A 22,424-nucleotide genomic window follows, 5' to 3' on the forward strand; every position below is an offset into this window, starting at 1 on the left:
ATTTCATTTTCTGCTTATATACTAAAATTATTTCTCTAGATCCCTACCCTTCCCCATCTCCTGTTCATATTCCCTATTACCTCCAGAACCAAATATAAAATGATTTTTGGGGCATCTAAATTCCTTCATAGTCTGGACTCTTAATCTTTCTAGTCTTTTTTAGAGTCTCCCTTATATGCACTGTGCAGTCCAGCTTGATTGGCTGGCCTTTATGCCTGGAATATTCTCCCTCTTCACCTCTGACTTCCAGCTTCCTTGTCTTCCTTCTGGACTCAGCTCAAATCCTGTTTAACTTTCTGCAGGAAGCTTACCTAGTCTCCATCCCTCTCCTGACTCCCTCCCGGTTCTCTTCCCTCTGCTAGTGGCTTATCTCTGAAATTGCCTAGCAATTATACTGTCTACTTTTTACTTTTACCTTTCTTTGTATCCTCCATGCCACAGTGCCACGGACACTGACTTGGTAAGCACTTAACAAGTGCTTATGTAGTAATTTATAAGTGAATTCTATCCCAGATGTGATTAAGTAAAATCTGTGCTAAATAAACTTTTTCAGAAACAAAAAAGACACTACCATATCCCTTCTGTGTGACAAGAATGATTTTAATACCCAAATCTGAGAGCTGAGGCAGGACTTTGAAACCATTATCACCAATGCATATTGTTGCAACAGTAATAAAAGCCCATCTAAAAACCTACAATAACTTATCATTAGAGTCGTTTGTTATGATCAAGTTAGATTTATATCAGGAATTCAAGGCTAGGAAAACAATATATATATATATATTTTTGTCCAGACTTATTTCATTGGTCTAGTGAACGAAGAAATAAGCTGTATCAATGCAGATCAGCAACTGCTCTGCTATTGATAGTCATAAAGAATTGCCTTAGGACCCTGAGAAATGAAGTGACTTGCCCAATGTCCCATAGCTCATATATGTCAGAAGCACAGCCACATTTTCCTAGTGCCTGGGCCATTTCCTTATCAGCTATACTGCTCTGCTAGTTGTAAAGAAAAGTCATTAATCTCAATGACAAAAACAAAACAAAAAACATAACTTGGGTATAACCTATTTTTTTATTTATGTTGAACTAAAAATGATTAGAATGAAAAATTTTGTGATAGGGAAAAATTAATCTAAACCTATAAGCTTACACTATTTTCATAAGGAAAAAATATTGAAAGCTTTTCCATTAAATTCAAGAATAAAGCTAGGATGCTCCCTCATAATTATTCATAATATGTAAGAATTTAAACTGGAAGGGACCTTAGTGGCTATCCAATCTAACCCGTTATTTTATAGATGAGAAAAGTGAGGCACAGAATGGTTAAGTAAATTGCCCAAAGTTACACAGCTAGTCAATGTCTGATACAGGATTTTGAACCCAGGTCTGACCAACTCTGTCCAGTGCCCCATCCCCTATATCACTCTGCTTCTCATTTTAAACATTACAAATGTCAGCCATAGCAACAAGTCAAGATAAAGAAATTCAGGAAATAAGAATTGGTTAAGGGACAAAAATAGGTTTATTTGGAAAAGCTATAGAAAGCGTGCATGATGTATTTACAAGAGGACCACTACCATCTCAGACCTATACTGGCCATGTGATCCCGAGGATTTATGTGACTTAACCTCTTCAGGAACACAACTTATGATATAGGTTATAGAACAGTTGCTGATCTGCTTTGGTAAAAAGAGGTCATCTGGATCTCCCTGTCCTGATGAAATCACAGGTCCTGAAATAAGTATATCTTGTTTACTTAGAAAATCCCAGGGAATCGCCTAAGAAGGAAGGTAATAAGTAGCAAAATAGTAGAATATAAAATAGTGCACAAGAATAATCAGCATATTTATATAAGAAAAAAACTGTTAAAAATACCATTTAAACAAGTTTTTAATAAATTTGTTACCTGAATGTGCTAGAACAAAGAGAGGGCATCACTATGTCTTCTATATCTGTAAATATTATTTTTTTAAGAGAAATAAAGTACAAGCTGAATAACTGGAAGGTGTTCAGTACACATGGCTAGATTGTGCTGGTATAGTAAAGGTGCTAATACTGCATAATTAAGATCTAGTTTCAAATTTAAACTCCAATGAATATTTCATAGAATTGGTTATAGCAATAGCAAAATTCATATGAAGGAACAGAAAGTTGAGAGGATCAAGAAAAATAATGAAAAATTTGGGAAGCGGAGGAAATGTCATCACAGAGCTAAAATTAGAGATCGGTAATCATCAAAAATAATAACTAGTACCACATTTTAAAAAGAATAGAAAATTAGGTCCCTGAAATGGATTACACGAACATGATGTATATATCATTCTAATGTTTATTAAGTCCAAAACCAAAACTTACGTGGGGAAAACATTTGATAGAATTATCTGGGGAAATTGGATGACTGTTTATTAGAAAGTTGATTCAGACTATGTCTTGCCTCATTCTACACTAAGTGCTAAATGACTAACAATTTACATTAATAAAATGTATCTCATAAAAATAAAGGGGAATAGGAGGTTATATCTTTTGTGTGTGTGTATGTATACATGCATGTATGTAAATTCGATTATATAAAAATTTGTAAAAGGTTTGCATAAATAAAAATAACTCAGAATATGAAGAAAGGACATGGAATAGAACCAGGTCTTTTCTTAAGCTATCTCTGATAAAAGTGCTGCATCCAAAATCTACACAGAATTAACATTAATCTCTAATAGAATGTTACATGAATATATTATTCAGTATCAAATTGTTAAAATGAAAGTAACAATCTATTTCTTTTGAAAACTATCAATACCCAATTAAAAAAAAGTTCAGAATTACTAAACAGAAATAAAAAATGGAAAAAATCCTAGTATATCATTTTTATTTCAAATTAGTAAATAGTTAAAAAAAACAATATTGATAAGGTTAAGGGAGAAGTACACTACTAATTTAGCATTGCTGGAACCAATGTTGGTCACAAAATTATTTATTATCTTTGTTACTTACAGTAATACTGCCATTTGATTAATATGCCAGTGGGGGTATAAGCTAAGAAAAAGAAAATGAGGGAGGTAGAGAGGGAAGGAGGTGGGGAGAGGGAGAAGAAGGGGGAGGGAGAGAGAGAAGAGAGAGAGCGAGCCACAGTTAATATTATTTGTAATGACAGCAAGCTAGGCAACTGTTTGTACAAGAATCAAGAATTGCTGAGTAAAGTGTGATATATGAATGCAGAGGAATGTTTTCATGCCATAAACACTGAGGAACATAAGAATTCAAAAAAATGTATGAAGTGATGTAGAGCAGAGAAAACAGAGCCAAAAGAAAAATGTATATGCTGAATTGTTGTTCAGCTGTTTTCCAGTTGTGTCTGACTCTTTGTGACCCCATTTGGGGTTTTCTTGGCAAAGATACTGGGTTTGCCATTTTCTTCTTGAGCTCATTTTACAGATAAGGAAATTGAGGCAAGCAAGGTTCAGTGGCTTACCTAGTGTCACACAGCTAGTAAGTATTTGAGTCCAGATTTGAACTCATGAACGTGAGTCTTCCTTACTCCAGGCCCAGCACTCTGTCCATTGTTCCACTTAGCTGCCTGTAAATGAAAACGTTACGCAGCAATCAAACTGTACTAATCTTACTACTGCCTTGATAAAACTTCCCTTCTTTTAACAGACAATCAGTTATTAAAGTGGGCAGTTGCATATGCTACTAGTTTTTTACTAATGTCTTGTGAGAACAATTCTTTGGAGTTCATTAAAGTGTTTATGTTTATAAAATGTGTTTAATTTGCCACAGACGTGCAATCTACTTGCCCACCAAATTGGGTACCTTTCTCCCCCCACCCCTGCCCCCCATCTCCACACTCAGATTTTAGAGTGAGTATGCATTTTACAAAACATTTGGATATACACTGGGTTGCACATAGACTACAAGAAAGCATCATGCATCTCCAAGTCCCTATGGAGAACTATGAACACTCACCAGCACCTAGTACTTCTATGAGAAAAGAATGACCAAAGGGAGATTGGACCTTTATAAAAAAATGACAAAGACTGAGCCTCAATGAAAGCAATATGACAAGGAGCCAGAGTACAGTGGAGTATGGAATCGTAAGAGGAACAACCTGGACTGAACCCCTCACAGGCTCTGCGTAGGTCCAGGGGGAAAGGTAGGCTTTCTAACATCCTTACATTCTTTCCTTCTGAGAAAGGTAAGAGAATATCCTTGACAGTGTCTGTAGGCTCAACTAGGAGAATCTTATTATATTTATTGAAAATCTTTCTTGTTGGTCTTTCTGCTTGCAGGCAAGAACTGTAAGTCTCTTCTGAGGTAAGCAAAAATGAACCAAAAAAATTTCCCATGGTCTCCTGAGTTGGGGGGGAGGGGCGTGAATCAGGCATAGATTGTGATATGCCTTAGAAAGTTATGTCTATTTCTTCATGCCAGTGGGAAGGTACCTTGAAGCTAAAGTTATGGTTATAAAAATTAATATTACTCCTCTCACTAAATTATCTCATTTACTCATGAAATTTTCTTGTTCTTGGATCATCATGCATCTGATCCTATATCTGGTCCAGAGTTTTTCTTGCTAATTTTAAAGGTGCTTGAATTTTTGTTTTTTATTTCTGTTTCTGTTTTTTCTTTTCCAGCTTATGTGAGAAAAAAGTTTGCTTCTGAAATAGTTTTAAGTATTACTAGAAACATGAAAATTTATTTCCCAAGTTGTTCTTTGTCAATAGTTTTACTCCTCAATATACCTAATGACTTAAGCCTATTTTCATTTATGGCTTATATTCACTTGAGGTTATTTGTTTTAAGGCGTTACTTGATATTGCTTGTAGTGAAAACTACTTTTAATATTTCTCTGCAGCTACTCTAATATCTTGCCAGGAAAGTACATTTGAAATTTCTCCCTATTACACATTTTGGTGCTTTAGCATGTTTTCTTTGGGAGTAATTTGGAAGCCAGTGTTTCAGTGAAGTATTTCAAATATTTCTGTAAGAAAAGGGACAGCCTGTCAGAAAATAAATATGAGTATGGAGGTTTTTGTTTTCATTTTTCTTTTCAATCATTGGTCTAAATGTAGAGCTTTGAATAGCGTTTTTATTTTGAGTTTGTTTTGATTTTTAGTTTTTATTCTTCCAGGGGAAAAAGTATTCCTGTGAAATATATTCTTTGTTTCAGACAGGGGGTGTGTGTGTAGGGGTGTGTGTGTGTGTGTGTGTGTGTGTGTGTGTGTGTGTGTGTGTGTGTGTTCGTTCCCCTGGAGGGACAGACCTATTTATCATGATTCTTTTAAATAGAAATCTCAAAAGTTACTCTTAAATTTTCAGGGTAGAACCAGACTTATTTAGAGGACCTACTATGTAAGTTTCTGAAAATGAAGTGCTCTAGTCTCCTAAGGAATATAGAGAGGCATCCATTGATACCACCCCACAATACAGAGAAAACAATGTTATTAACAATTCCTTTTCATAAGCTTGTCTTGTAGAGACAATTAAAATGACTTTAGGTCTAATGAAATGTGGAGAGAATCATGAAGTTCAGGATGATGCAACATTAATGGTAAAAATGAGGGAAAAAGTATCTTATCCCATTGAAAATATTTACTGTAGCTATTTTAAATATGTCTAACATTTATTTAATTTAGCCTTTTTTTTTTCATTTCCTTATCTCAGGAGACATGTTAAACTCAGACTTCTCATGTTCTAGATAGCGCTAGGCATGATGACTTTTAGCTTTCATTTCTTTATAGGAAACTAATGAATTTCTTAATTTTGGATACTTGGTGATGGCAGTTAACATGTTGCAATAGATGAGCTTTTACATTTTTGAGCTTTTTATGCTATTAAGTAACTAGAATGAAGTGGGGGGGGTGGGGTCAGGGAGAAAATCCACATATCAACCTCAGCCACTGTACCTTTGCAAAGTAAGGACACTGTCAGTCAAATATTTATTTAATGTTTATTCTGTGCTGGTGTGAGAGGTAGAGGTCCTGGTTTAGAATCTGGTTCCACGATTTAATATTTTTGTGACCTTGAGCAAGTCAGTTAATCTCCATAGGTATAATTTTTCTCATCTGTAAAATAAGGGCATCAGACTAAATGACCTTTGAGGTCTATTCCAGGGCTAATCCGATAATCCTCTTATTGTTAAGACACTATTATAATTGTTACAAAATAGAGAGAAGGGATAAAAAAGAGAGTCTTTGCCTTCAAGGAGCATTAATATTGTCAAGGAGATGAGGCACCATCCACATAAATTTATAACTGGCAGTTGGTATGTCACTACTGAATTTATGGTACCAATAGGTTATTTGGGGCACAATGTCCCAAAAAACCTAAGTGTGATTTCATTGATGCAGAAAACTTTACTACTAATAAAAGTTTCTCTCCAATGCAGATTGGCAACTGATCAACTTAGAATGATTCTGTTATTAGAGATTGACCTGGGCCACTGAGAGGTTAGTGGCTTAGCCAGGGACACATGTGTTAGGGGTCAGACTTGAATTCAGGTTTTCCTGCTTCTGAGGACCGTTGGCAATCTACTCTGCCGTCCAAACACTTAAAAACAATTAGTGGATTTTATGCTATACAATTAGGAGTAAGGCATTCACCTTTGAGAGGCAAATATTCTCTGTGTGCCCACGAATAGTTTACCTCAACTTACTACTCTAAGTGATTTAACTAATGATAAGAATTAATGTCCTTATGAATTGTTTTTTTGCAGGATTAGATTAGCTTTAAATGACTGCTGAGAAAGATTTATTATTGTGCAGCTTATTCCCTATTTACTTAATGCAAAAGATAAAAACATTTTTAATATCACAATGTGTGATGATCTTAAAGTGCTGTTTCAGTCAAACCCTCTGCACTTATTGCATAGTAAGTTTTTGTATGTACACATACATGAGAAGCAGGAGTGAGTTCTTTAGATCATAGGCTGTACTTTCTGAAGTGGATGGTTTCATGAATTATAGTTCAGGGATTTGAAGCATTTCTTTTCATATATGAGTCCTTTGTTTTGTTTGTTTTAAGGTAGAGAAATTGCCTTTTAATGTTGTATGATACAGATTTAATAATTTCAGATAAGGGAGAGATATCATTATCGCTGCTTAGCTGTTTTTTTTAGGTGATGAATATGCCCTTTCCCTAAGGGTTTATATATAAAATATACAACATATACCTGCATGTACTCACCATTGCTGCTTCTAGTGTCATCCACACACCTTGTTAAACAGGAAGCAACGATGTAGTGATTGATTAAAAACCATTAAAACACATACATATAAAATACTTACACGGTTTTCAAAACTGTGGTCATGAATTGGTCTAATAATTCTGGAAAGCAGTTTGGAATAATATCCCAAAAGTCAGTAAATGGTTCTTTGAACTCAGCCAATTCACTACCAGGCATATATGCTCCTAAAGTGATCAAAGAAAGGGTCTAAAGGGCCAATATGTACAAAAATACTTATAGTATCACTTTTTTTGTTAGAGAGAAGAACTGGTACCTAAAGATCTTGCACTTCTGAAATTGCTCAACCAAAATATGAATGCAGTGAATTACTATTTCATCATAAGAAATGAAAAACTGTCTCCATTTAGAGAAACATGGGAGAATTTATATGAACTAATAGAGAATGAAATGAATACAACCCAGAGAACAACATTAAAAGACAGTATTCAAACTTAAGTTTGAAAGACTTAAGAGCTGATCCTTAAAGTGTCCAGACATGTTTCCAGAGGACCAGTGGTAAAGCAGCGCTGCTCACCTCTGAAACTGGGATGATGGACTCAGATATACAATAAAACAAACACTTTCCCACATGCCTAACGTGCGGATTTGTTTAGCTTATTTATTACAAGGATTCTTTTTTTTTTTTTTTACTTTGAGTAGAATGGAGGTATAGTTGAGGGAAAGAGGGTTAGAAATAATGATGCCAAAAACAAAATTGGAAAAAAGAAAAGAGGCTCATTTAAGTATTTTTTAATGTACAGAAAAGAACAGAAGGAAATTCAAATGGAAACAAAAAGGATAGCCTTCCTAACATGTTGAGTTTATTATATTCTGTTTTTCAAAAAAGCAAGGTTTATGTACTTGAGATGCACAGTTTCATATCACTCTTTTTTCTTTGTATATAGAGATGTTCATGTTTATTGTTATTTGTTCGGAATAATAAAAAATTAAAATTATTCAAAAAAATTTGATACCTTTCTGCCGCTTCTTTTATTTCATATTGCTTTAATGTCAAGTTAACATGTAACTATAATTAATTGTCTGTATTTTGGTTGCTTGGTATATCTGAAAGTCATAGTTGTGTGTGTGTGTGTGTGTGTGTGTGTGCATGCGCACGCACGCACTTTGATCATCTCTTTCTGAATAATCTTTATTCTGGATTTTCATGACTACTTGTTCTTGGTTCTCTTCCTCCTTGTATGACTGTTGCTTCTGGATCATCTTCAGTATCATGGACTATAACTGTATGTACACCCCAAGGTACTGCCCTGAGCTATCTTCTTTTTCTCTTGGTTTTCACTTTGTGACCTTAGTTCCCATGGGTTTAATTGCCATCTCTACACAAATGAATTCAAGATCTATATATCCAGGCTCAGTCCTTCCTGAGCTCTAGTCTAATGTCATGAACTAGCTAAGGGATGTTTCAAGCTGGGTGATCCATAAATATCTCAAACTCTGCATGTCTAATTTTAACTCATTTTTCCCCCCAAACCTAATCCATTTTTTTGACTTCCCAGTTTCTTTCAAGGAAACCACCGTCCTTGAAATCTTCCAGGTTCACAAACACTATGTTATTATGTATTCTTTTCTTTCCGTCACTCCACCTGTCCCATCAGTTACTAAATCTTGCTATTTCCACCTCTCCACATCACTTGCTTCTGCCTCCTCAGTATGCACACAGCCAGCACTATAGTTGAGTCCCTTATTCCATCTCCATTGAACTATTGCAGAAGTCGCCTACTTGGTTTCCATCCTTCAAATGTCACTCTACCTAATGAAATTCATCTTCCACAGAGCAGCCAAAGTGATTTTTCTTAAGTGCAGGCATGACCATATGTAATGGCTAGCAAAATGGGACTTTTTTATTGTCTTTTGTTTTGGAGTACTTCTTAGCACTAAGGCAATCAAGTGCCTTTGAGGCTTGCCTTTGTTTTGATCAAAAGTCTTTGATTGAATCAGGACTCTTTGATGACCTGCTTAAGTCATTGGAAGGCCTAGGTCACGTGGGTTTGAATTGCATGGCTGTGACTTCCTCTGGCATATATATGGTGTATATATACTCTGAGGTTAGCATTTTGTTTTGGGGCTCACTCATTGGAAGAGTGTCATGTGATTTGACCAGATGAAACTCTGGGTAGCCGTTAAGGAGCCCCCCGGCTTTGAAAAACCCAGATGTTGTTGCCTCTCTCTGGTAGCTATGTATGTAATGTCTTGGTCAGATGGCTAGAAGCCTGTCTGTTGATTTGTGTTATTTTGCTCTGTTTGTATAATTTCTGCTTGTCATTTCTGTTTGTGTTTTCTCTGAAGTTAAGGGTGCTGACTTTTTCCCGTGAACTAAGTAAATGATATATGTGTGTTTAATTGAAGTAAGATTGTTAATCCCTTAAAGTTGCTTTCCTTAGAAAAGCAGATCCAAGAACCCGTGTGCTGGTGTTGTTGGCCTTACACAGTAGCAGCAAGTAGCATTGTCGTTACACCATATCACTTCTCTACTTAGTAAAACTCTAGTAGCTCCAATTACCTTGGAATAGTAAGCCTTTCTTTTTGTTTGGCCTTCAAAGCCCTTCCCAAACTGACCAACCTACTTGTCTAACCTTGTTCTATATTATAACCCATCCTGAACTCTTGTGGCCTGGTCAAACTAGCCTTGCTGTTACTTACACATAGTACTCCATTACCCATCTCTGGGCCTTTACATTGACCATCCTCCACACGTGTAATGCATTTATCCTCCCCTCCACCTCATACAATCTATGATATTTAGTTTGTATATATTTTCTGTATAGCTCTATGCATACAAGTTGTGATCCACACTAGACCATAGTAAGCTCCTTGAAAGCCAGGTCTGTGGTTTTTGTTCTTTTTCCCTGTATCCTTAGCACCTCATACAGTACTTAGCACATATTATGTGCTTAAGAAATACTTAGGGACTGATTGTACATATGCGTATGAGTGTATACATGTGAATACATTTATATTTAGATAGACATAGCATGAGGGAAAAAAAATAAAAATTCACACTACTCTCCAATATTTTTTCTTAACATATTCCTTACAGAGAGAACACTAAATTTTTTATAGTATAAATTTGTGCTTGGGAAAATTTTATCTTAATTTGAATTTTATCAAGTAGACCCTGACCATGTAAACAGGAATCCAGAGGAAGTCCTTTTATGCTTGTTTAGAGGCAATGTTTATTAATCAAGATGGCAAACTACTGATTTTGAAAGAAGTGTCATACTCATCTACTCTTTAAAAACAATCAAAATGGAATAGGATTGCGCCAAAAAAAAATGAGGATAGACAGTTTCAAAAAAACCTGAGATGGCTTGTATGAACTGATGCACAGTGAAATGAACAGAAACAAGAGAACAATTTATACTGTACCAAAATAAAGAAAAACAACTTTGAAAGACTTAAGAATTGTGATCAATACAGTGACCAATCACAGTTTCAGAGGACTAATAATGAAACACCCTGTCTACCTCCTGACAAGGGTGGTGGATCCAAGGTATAGAATGAATTACATGTTTTTGGATATGGCTAATGTATTGACTTGTTTTGCTTGATTGTGCTTATTTGTCACAAGGATTGTGTTTTCCTGTTATTGTTGTTTTTTTAATTGGGAAGGGGTTGGAGAGAAAAAGGAGAATTACCAATAATGCTGCCAAAAAAAGAAAAAAAAGAAAGAACAAAGCATTCTAAGCACAAGAAAGGTACCAGAAGGAAGTTCATAGAGACAAAGTCAAGTTTTGAAAGTCAAATGGGGAATGCATTACATACTTTAAAAAAAAGCAAGATGAACATAATTGAGATTATTAATTTCACATAAAAAAGAAAAGAATGTCAAATATATAGCTATCATGTCTCATCCTTCATCAACCATGGGATTTACTCTCTTACTTGCTAATAAATTTTAATTTCTTCATAAAAAATAAATCAGAGAAATTAAGTGGATTTAACTCTCCTTTTGATTTCAGTGGAATTTTGTAAATACTGCAAAAAGTAAAGCATAAGTGTACAATATTGAGTTTCATCTTCTTCAAAAATTAGCATAATTTTGGTCCATTTTTTTTCCAGAAGTACCTTCAGAAGGTAGATTATTTAAAGTAACCAATTGTTCCATTTTTCAGGTCTTTTCTAATGGTCACCTGGGAAGTGAAGAATATGATGTCCCTCCTCGGCTTTCTCCTCCCCTTCCAACTACATCCTTCCTCTCTAACCTAAAGTAAGTTCTGTTGAGATTTATAAATCATTTGTTAAAATGGAAACCATTAGCAGTTGCCTTTCTGGAAAGAGACTTTAATATAAATGGGCAAGGAGTAACAGAAAAGTCTTATAATCCAGTTATAAATGGCAAATACCTAATGATTAAGATTGCTCTGACTTTCTTTAATAAAGACAAATTACTGAGTATGGATAGCATTTGGCACAGAATGGGAGGCATAGGTTTTAAAGCAAGGGAATAGTGATGAAAACTATATTTTATGAAGATTATTTTATTACCCAAATTTACTGGTTTCATACACACACACTTTAATGAAACTTGAACTTTTTTGGATAAAAATAATCTTTCTAAAACACAGCTTTCACCACTATTCAATGAAATTAATGAAATTGTCATAATTAGAGTCTGTACTTTTAGCACTTCTGCTTATTAAGTCTTTTGGGAAGTGGAGTAAAACCTCTAGGTGTGTGGGTCGTTTCATTTTTATTGAACTAAAATTATCTGGTTTGTAGATAAGTGAAATAAGAATTAGCAAAGTTCTAATGAAATTTATTTCATTGGCAATTTCGCAACACATAAAATTTCCAGTGAATCTAAAACTGTCCAAGTGGATACATTTTTCCATTACCTCTTATTTTTCCCCAGAAGCAAAATGAAATTTTATTGATTAGATAGAGGAGTGTTTTAACACGGTATTTTCAACACATTGAATTTTACTTTTTCCTGTAATGAACATTTGCTATAATCTTTTTTTTTTTATAGTAATACCAATTATAATTGGAGGTTTGGTAAATTGACTTGTACATCTCATAATTAGAGACTCCAGTTCAATTTTCCATGTTTTAGCTATCTACTCACTCAATTTCTCTTCTGTTTAAAAATAATAATACTGGCTTTTAATGGCTCAAGTATTCTATATACTGAGATGACAAAAATGAGATAACAGAAAACTCATTAAATAGGGAGTTAGAACACCTGGATCCCAACCATAGAATTTTGGATTTAGAGGTAGAAGAGACTATAGAGATCAATGTCCCATCATTTTATAGATTTTGAAAAAGAGCCCCACAAAGAAAAGTGACTTTCTCAAGATAGTAATTATTGAAAAATTATTATCTGGAACTCCAACCCAAGGACTTGGGATTCCAAGGCCAGTACAATACAAATGCAGCAGACATTTATTAAGCACCTAGAATAACCTTCCAGGCAGTGTCCTAAGTGCTGGGGATACAAATAGGAAAAAGACAGTCCCTGCCCTCAAGGATCTTATGGTCTAATGATGGAAAACAACACAGGAAAGGCAGCTTAAAAGGAAGGTGGAGGGGTACATGGGAAATGTTTGGTAATGGTCAAGTCAAAACCAAGCAGTGTAGCCATTGGAAATGAAGCACCGTCTAGGCTTCTGAGCTTCATTTAAATAGGGATTTTGAGAGGATATTTTTTGCTCAATGCTAATCATAAGGGCAAAGACATCTGAGAATCCTGATGAAGTATAAATAACAAAGCTGATGAAATCACTGTGATGATAAGTTTCCTGATGATGAGTTGTTTCTTAGAAAAAGTCGAGAGTTCTTTTCCCTACATTAGTCCCAGCTATATAGTTAAGTATGTGACTTTAGACATGTCAGTTCACTTCTGTGTGTCTCAGTTTTGTCCTGTATAAAAAACATGTTAGTGTATCTTCATGGATGCCTGTCAGCCATAGAAATCTGTGAATCTCCAGATGTTTCTCACAGACCCATGTGGTTTCCTTTCAATTGGCAGACTTTTTTCCTTCCCTCTTAAATGCACTTGAGAACTTCCCCATACATTGCTTTTGGGCTCTCAATGTAGGATTTTCTATTAAAACTACAACATGTTGTAGAAGAACAAGAGCAATTGCAGGATCAGTGTTCTAATAAAACCTCTGCTAGTACTTCCTGCAAAATGCCGAATAGGGTGGGTGTATAACTTCCCTGGTATTCGGTTTCCCTGTATGTAAAAAGGGGTTGCACCATCTGACCTGTAAAGTCCTTTTAAGTTATCTCTCTTAATATAATTTATCTTGAAATTTAATATAATTTTGATATTATATGGTTATGATTTTTTTTGTAGTTCAGATTAGCTTTATCGGCTCTTTTTTTTAGCCTGTTTAAATTATTAGTCATACTTAGGTACAAGCATTTAATATTGAATAAAGAGCTAATCACACCCTCCTCCCCCTTCTCTCTCTCTTTCTTCTTCTCTACCTCACATACACACATGACATATATATACATACACATATCATGTGTATGTATATATATCAGTGATACATAGGTGGTGCAATGGAGAGAGCCTGAGTTCAACGGACCTGCAATGCAAATCAAGGGCATTATTACTAAAGTCGTGACTTAGTAACAAGTAACAAAGCAATGGATTCTAAAATGCATAATTTTATATTTCCCTGCTGACTCTCAAATAGATTGTTCTCTTTGCACCCCCTTCACCATATTCCCACCTCCCCCTCAAGTCCTTTGTATTCTTTGTGGCCTAGTTTTTTCTTGAGTTCTTGTCTCATATCAGCATGGCCAATTGCATTTTTTTTCCCAACTGAATATTTTACAAGTGTCTCAAATTGCACCTGATCAAAACAGAAAAAAGAATTCATCTTCTTTATCATTGCCTACTCTCCCCCCACCCATCTCACCTCTTTTCCAGACGTATTTCTGTCTAGAATACTGCCATTTTTCTGTTAATACAGATTCAAGATTATTGTATCATCCCATAACCAGTCAGTTGCCGAGTCCTTTCGATTCTTCCTCCTCAACATCTCTCTCACTCATCCCCTTCTTTCTGCTCGTGGGGCCGCCACCTTGAGACCCACATTGCCTTTTGTCTGGGTGATTGAAGAAGCCTCCTAGTTGATCTCCCTGTTTCCAGTCTTTCCTCTCTCCAGCCTGTCCTCCACAAAACTGTTATATTGTTATTTGTAAAACATAGGTCCATCTTGTTCAAGAAGCTTCAGTGACTCCCTAGTATCTCTACCATCAAATACAAACTCTCTGTTGGACATTGGAACCCGTTAACAATCTGGCTCCAACCTAGTTCTAGGAAAGACATTATCAACCGTCACTCACCTTCTTTCATGAATTCCCCATTCTAGCCAAATGGACCTAATTGCTGTTCCCTCTACATGAGATTTCATCCCAGGGCTTTTGTATTCCCATACAAATAATGCATTTTACTTTCACTAAGGCCTGTTAGAGTCCCTACCTTCCTTTAAAGCTCAGCTCCAAGGCAGTCTTTTAAACATAAAATCTTTTCTTGGGGTCTTCCATCTCCAACCCTGAAATGGCTGTTTTTGCTTTTTTTTTCTGACCCTTCAGAGCAATTATCATAATACACACTACCTGCTAATGAGGTGTGTAGGTGCCTTTGAGAAAATTCTGCCCCCACCCCCTATCCCTTGGTTCACCTCATAGCTGGGGTGGCAAGTTCTTTGTAGAGGGTAGGTTCTGCGTTTGGGAGCTGTGAACAAGGAGTAAGATCCACACCCCTACCCCTTCTTGTTTGTGGGGAGTCAGTGAATATCAACACTGAATGAGCAGGCATGAATGGGTAGGGACTTGCACTACACGTAACATTAAAATATCTTTTTCCCCAAACCCCCAGTTCATCTGCCAAACTTCCTTGTTACTGTCAAGGGCACCCACATCCTTCTAGTCATAGGTTTTCACTGCTTCATTGTCATTTTTGGCTTGGAATTTTCTCTCATTCCAAATGCACATATTCTTTCTGTTGATAAAGCTTGTCAGTTTTACTTCCACATCTCTCCTATTTTTCTCCATCTTTCTTTTCACATAGCCACCACCCTAGCTCAGGCCCTTATCACCTGCAAAATGACAGCATGCTTTAATTGTAGGATTTCATTCTTACCAAAGTGATATTCCTGAAGTGCAGATCTATTTCATGTTTTTCCTCCTTCTTTATAGGCTCCAGTGGCTATTTATTAACTCTCAATTCAAATATTATTTTATCTTTATCTCATCTGTTTTCAGCTTCAGTTTTTTAAAAAAGTTTTACAATTAAGTAATTAGCAGTACGGTAGTACATATATAAATAAGTAAATATGCACATATTGGGAGAGTGCTCAAAAAATTTGTGATCAAAGAAGTTACAAATCACAGCTATAGATCAATAGAATCAATAAGAAATAGCAGTAGAAAGGGGAAACAACTCAAAATATTTACATTTTACTATTTGTTTCACACACATGTATGCATGTATACATATGCTCACATAAAAATTTCATAGATGTTTTTGGAAACCAGTGCCTTGTACAGTTAACTGAGTTTTTTTTTTAAAATAAGCTGTTTCATTGTCATCTGCAATATAGAATAGATGAAATTGTCTCAAATTTTGTACTAAGACTGTTTATGTCAAATTATAAGAAATAAGTTTCTTTAAGATAAATGTAAGAACACGTGGGAAATAACTAAAGGGAAACTGCATGGTGTTACACAAAGTGAAATATATATGTATATGTATTCTTATATACATATATACATACACACATATACAATACATATTTTGTGTGTGTGTGTGTGTGTAACACATCCTTTCCTCTTGGAGAAGTTTCCCTTTCCATCTACTAATTAATTTTATATTAATCATTGTATATTGGCTAATTCCCCCAACATTTTTCCACCTTGCTTTCTTCCTAACCTCTACGATCCCTCTTTTATTTTAAGGTGATAAGAAGTTTTTTTTTTTTTTAAATGGAAAGCTCCTTAGTGGAAAGTTTTTAGTCTCACATAAGCAGAATGTATGTGATAAATAGTGCCAGCTGATCATTTATTCAGCTCATCCAGAGTGTTCATTTTTTCCTGAAATTCTTTCCTCCATTGATTGTGCAGTGCCATGACTTGTGTGCACTTGCTTTTGATCCAAAGGAAACAGGCTCTTCACCAATCTCTCTTATTTTTAAATTAATGAAATTAGGTACAAAAAAGCTATTTTGGTTCATTTTCTTGCCAAAGAAGGATTGATTATTTTAACATAGGTTTATCTTGTGTTTTGGCTGTTCTGCTAAGATACACAATTCAGGTATGCAAAGTATTGTCACTTAACACATAAACAGCATTATTGTATGTCAATAGTGCACCACAAATATATACATGCCATTTTCCATTCATGTAGCATTTTATTTAATTGCTAATTCTTCTGTTGTTTTATAGAATTATAAATTGTCTGATTTTTAGGGAAGCAGGATACCTGGAAGATGATTTGGAAGCAAAGGACACTAATTCTTTAATGGTAGGCGCTAATTATAGCCAACGTCATCCTTAGAACCTTCATAGATGGCAACAAAATCTTTTATGGTTCTTTATTTTTCTATTTTGCCACAAAAATCTCTTCAGTGCTCGAGTCAGCAACAGACTACCTGGGGGACTCTTTTTATTCAGACTGCTGTAGTCAAAGATTATGAAACTTGAGTGAACAGGACCCTCAGAAGCCATCTAGTCCAAGCCATACCCCTTGACAACGTATCTGACAATGACCATCCATTCTGTGCCCACACCACCACTAGTAATTATCAATTCATTACTGTTCCATTTTGGGTACTTCTAATTGTCAGTAAAATTTTCCTTATATTAGATTGATATCTGTTCTACCCTTTGTTTCCAGTTCTGCTCTCAAGGACCAAGTAAAACACATTCTCATCTTTCTTGTACATTACAGCCCTTCAAGCCCTGGAAGACAAATCCTTGTACATCTTCTCTTCTTTAAGATAATTATCTCCAGTTCCTTTAGCTAGTCCTTGTGTTCTGATTTCCAGTCTCTTTACCATAACCATTGCCTTCCACGGTACTGTAGTTTTCCCCAATACTTCAGATTTGGTCAGTTAAGGCCCAATACATGGAGACAGTCATCCATTTTAGTCTGGACCCTGTTTCTGTTATCTTAGTTTCTGGATATGGTTAGGCTCCTCTTTCTTGTCTGCTGTAATCTTTTTGAACTCTGATTCTGTCATACACTATGTTGGCTATTCCCAGCTTTGTTTCACCCACCAACTTGATTATGTACCTCATCTCTTTCATTATCCAAGTTATTTTAATCCTTCCTAAATAGAACAAAGAACGTAGGAACAGCCTGAGAAATATTTTTACTAATATATATTCCATACACTTCCTTTCTGTGAAACAAATTAGATAAATAGTAAAGTAAAATAGAAAAAGAAAATTGTATTATATTTACTAGTGGAATGGAATTATCACTTTAAATTATTTTCCACAAATCAAATCACAGCCATTATGGTATAATAATTCACAGTCCAGTTCTTCTACCTACATGTGAAGAACTGAATCTTTACCTTCCTCTCAACATGAATTGTTCTTTTTCCTATCATAGGGAAACCTGTAAGACTAAGGAAAAGGCTGTGAATGAGATGTCAAAGTGTAGCATCTATATTTTGTTGAAAGTGAAAATGTTCATATTTCTGTTCCCATGTCCCTATGGAATTACACATTCACTGTGAAATCAGCGAACTGAACACTGGTATCATTGCTTTACTATTTAGGCACCAGATAGGTAAATTCAGCAGTGTTTTGTGGTGAGCTGTTCCAGAGAGTTTGCTCAACAGTTATTGAAAATTGTATCTTCCATAGGAGGAGGATAAATTTCTCGGTGTCTGGTCCCTATCATTTTAGGCCAAATAGTGTTAGAAAGTGTGATATTATTCTTCCTTGAGGCCTATCTTTGGCAACTTCAATATGAAGTAGAGAGGTTTTTCCCCCCAATAGTTTTTTTAACCATATGTTAGTAACATATATCTGACTTTCTTGGAACCATAGAACTTTCTCCCCTTCTCCACTCTTTCCCCTCCTTTTCTCTTAATCTCAACTTGATATTTTTGGAAGAAAATGTGGTACAATCCCAACTATCCTCTCATACATAGGTCTAGTCCACTTTATCTGCTTTCTGGAATGAGGATTCTTGTAGTAGAAAATATGCCAAACTGGTCATTAGAGCACCTGGATTTTGAACCTTATTCTTATCTAACTGGCAATTGTGTTATTAAGCTAATTACTTACTCCCTCTGGACCTCAGTTTATTCACCCATAAAGTAAGGCATTTGGACTAGGATCCTTCAAACTTACAGGTTTTATGCTTCTGAGTTCTTTGATTTCTTTTTTGAAATTGGTATCCTATATCGTAAAAAAAAAAAAAAAAAATCTGAAGTATGAGGATAGCTGAAATCTGGGGAATCCTGAAGATTCCATTCCACTAATAAAAATTACCTCTGAAATGAACATCTGAGGAGAGACATCTATAAATGATAAGTGAAATTTGCTTGGAATAATATAGCCTTTAAGTGATAAATGGTCAGCGTCCTCTACCTTCAAACCCCTCCTCTTTTTTTTCTTCAACCCCCTTTTAACATGGCGTAGTAGAAAGAACAAAGGTTGTAATCAGAGTCCCCTAGGATTGAATCTAAGCTCTTAAAATTACTAGTAATTTCACCTCAGTTTTTTCTTCTTTAAAATAGGGATAATAATACTTCTCTACTCTACAGAGCGTTGGTGAGGGAAGTGTTTTGTAAGCCATAAACTACTAATAAATGTGAATTATTTTCTGCTTTTGTGAGTTGTGAAAAATTCATTAAGTATTTCATCCTTTGAGACTAGTGATGTTAAGGGCTCTTGTAATTAGGAAAATAAGGCTCTTACATGGTATGTAACAGAGATATAGCCAACTCTAATATGAAACATACATACAATGAGAGAATGAATATAGGATAACTTCTGGCAATACATCATTAAATATTTCCATCAGGTAAAGATTTAATAAAGATTTAGGTAAAGTAGTGGTGTGTATGCTCATGGGAATCCCACATTTAGACAGAGTTCACCTGAGTGAAAAAGATCACTTCTTTTTCCTAATCTGGAATAGTTTTTGAAAAAGGATAGTTTTATTTAGGAGTTGCTTGAATGAGAGGAAGAAATACTGTTTGGCAAGCTGGAGCAGAGATGATGTTTAGAGGACATTATAGAGGTTAAATCAAGTGTAAGCTGAAGAAGGCACCAGCCAAAGTTTATGTAGCCCAACATTAGGAAGATATAATATTCAGTAGCTAAGTTTGAGGATGAAACTTATTAAATGTAAGAATTTTTTGAGTAAAGTCATAATATGAAAAGAAAAAAAAATCTGTTTTTTCCCTGAAGTCTGCCTGGTTTTTGTGCATGTGTTTGGGTGTAAAAGGTACAAATTTATTCTTTCTCATTTGTGGTTCATACCCAGTCAGAACGTAGTTGGAAGGGCACTTCTTAAGTTTGTATCTTAACACACAGTCTCCATTGATGTTTTTCACAATGCCGTGTATCCTTTAAACAGTTAGTAAATGCTTGAAGACAGTGAAAAGAATATCAAATAATGGCTTAAAATTGCAGGATGGGTTCTTGGCCAACTTTAACTGGGAACCAGCCAAATGTCATTAATTCTACTTTGCTAACCTGCTGACCCAGCAGCTTTTAATAAGACAAAATCAGTGGTTGAAAATTGGCCTATGGAAAAAAATTAACATTTATCCACTACTAAAAATAAGTAAACACATTAATAATTCTAAATTTAATTATTTCTTTTGCCACAAGTTATATTTAAGACTCAAATTGTGTGTCAGGTATGAAGTGATTTGAGAGAGAGAAAAAAGGTGTTTCTGTGTGAAATTTTTAGAAAATAAAAGCCATCATTTATAACAATTTGAAGCTGTTTTGATAGTGAATGTAAAAGTGTTATGATTCATAGCTCTTGAAAAATTGGTGTCAATCCTGGTTCATTCATTTTATTGCATAAACTAACCTCCTCCTGGCCCCATGAGATTTATTTTTTAAGAATTATTTGTATGTTGAATGAGAAATATTCTTTATTAATATAGTCTATTAAGTCAGAATTCCTACATTGACATTATCAAACATACTATGCCATATTAAAATTATTTAATCTTCTAAGTAATATCTTAAATATGTCTATATTATGTCCCTATGACAAGTTCACATTTGAAATATGTTACTATAAGAAAAAATAAATCTGGTTAGCATAATCCTCATTAAATATCTATGACTGAGAGTCTCAACTTTTTCTGTTATATTTTACAAATGACATTTGAAGAACTATCATCTTTAACTTATGAATGTAGTTTCCCTGGAATTACTTTGAAATGATGTATTTTAGAATCTTATCATCCTATAAAGTGAAAGGTGAACTTTACTTTTGATTCTTTCATTCATTTACCAAACATTCATCAAATACCTAATATGTCTAGAATAGTATTGTTAGTTACAATGGAGGTAGAAGCAATTTACTATATATAGACGTATGGGAAAGGTTCAGAGTTTAAATAAAATATAACCCATTCCTATACAGAGCTTCTGGAATATTAGAGAGATCTGACATTTGGTGGGGGAGAGGGGCACATTATACAATAACCGTGTAGGGAGAGATAGCTGCAAGTACCTGGCTGTGTGAAATCTGAGTCATTACCAATTCAGGCAAGGCTTCATGATTATAGGTAGTATTTGACATACCTTGTAAATGATGGGTAGAAACAATAGGGCAGTAGGATTCATCAGTGTGTAGGGTGACTTGGGGTTAGAGAAAGAGACATTGGAGCAGGGGAGACCTGTTGCAGTAGATTTGAGGTATCAAAATACTGAATGAGGGCTGCAGCAGTGTGTCTAGAGCAAGTGGAAGATACCAGAGACATAACAGAGATAGAAAGAGTTGGACTTAGTGACTAGATGTGTAAGAACAAGAGGGAACCTGGCAAGAGTGTTAATGCCAATAACACAAAATAGGAAAGTCAAGAGAGAAAACAAAATTTGTAGGGAAAATGATTTGTTTTGAATATGTTGAGCTTGAGGCAAACCAGGAAAGACATCCAGATGGAAATATCCTAAAAAGAATTATAAGTGTGATCTGAAACTCAGGAGGAAGATAATGATTGGATATATGAATTGATTTAATAATCATCTTCATAGATGGGAAGGTGGGTTAAGTTGTGGGAGTAAATAACATTGCTAAGATAGAGGACGTACAGAGAAAAATGACTAGCCAGCCAAGAACAGAACCTAGATAAGGGGGGATAGGGCAGAGAGGGAATTAAGAGGGAAAGAAGACAGAAATATGAAAGGCAAAGAGGTGAAAAGAGAACCAGAAAACACAATCTTCTGGAATCCAGGGAGTAAAGAACATAAAAGGGGGATCTGGGTCAGTAACAAAGTAGAGCAAAGAGTTTAAGTTGAGTGATAATTGAGAAAAAGCTTTTGAATTTGATGAGTAGGGGATCAGTGGTCATTTCCTTCAAAGATACTTTATCTGTTCATTTGTGCTGCAACTGAAAGGAAAATTCACACATTCATCTGGTTTCAGACCTTAGATATCTGAATTGATATTCTCCCTTATCGAAAGAGAATTCTTACTGAAGAGCAATATATGATGTCAGAAGTGTGTATTTGGTTGAAAAGTGGTTTGTCTTTTTATAAACTCTGAAGTATTTATATAGTAATTCAATGTGACTACAAGATTAGGCTAAGATTATATTCTCCACTGATGCTATAAAGGGCAGAGTGCTTCCCAGCCCGAAAGAAAGCAGTATCATATAAGCTAAGTTACTGGATCCCATTGTTGTGGTTTAGGGGTCAGCTAGGTAAAAGTGCCTATATGGTAACATTCCATATATAGAAACAGTATTTCTATATATCCTCCTCTCATTCTTGCCTTCTTTTCCAGGTGTTTTTACTCAGTTGAGCATTTGCTCACCTATTGTTACTAAGAAACCAAACTTCTAATAGGTGCCCATATGCCATTATGGAGTTCATTAAATTCTCCAACTATGTTTTTGGTTGCAAACTTGAATTTTCTGTCATTTATCAGTGTAGACATTTTCTAAGAGTTTACAGCCAGTTTTTAAAAACTGTTATTAAAAATCTTCAAGGGATACTAAGAATATTCCTT

The 22,424-nt window shown here is 35.1% G+C and overlaps 1 protein-coding gene across 3 annotated transcripts in view; it reads left to right on the forward strand.

Annotated features, from left to right (window-relative positions):
• Nucleotides 1–22,424, forward strand: part of CBLB (Cbl proto-oncogene B) — a 229,127-nt gene that overhangs the window by 169,506 nt on the left and 37,197 nt on the right. For all 3 annotated transcript variants that reach the window (XM_036745974.1, XM_036745975.1, XM_036745976.1), the window contains exon 13: nt 11,356–11,450. In XM_036745974.1, the coding sequence (XP_036601869.1) occupies nt 11,356–11,450 (95 nt within the window). The remainder of the gene's footprint in view (nt 1–11,355; nt 11,451–22,424) is intronic.

This window comes from Trichosurus vulpecula, chromosome 2 (assembly GCF_011100635.1).
Source record: "Trichosurus vulpecula isolate mTriVul1 chromosome 2, mTriVul1.pri, whole genome shotgun sequence".
NCBI lineage: Eukaryota > Metazoa > Chordata > Mammalia > Diprotodontia > Phalangeridae > Trichosurus > Trichosurus vulpecula.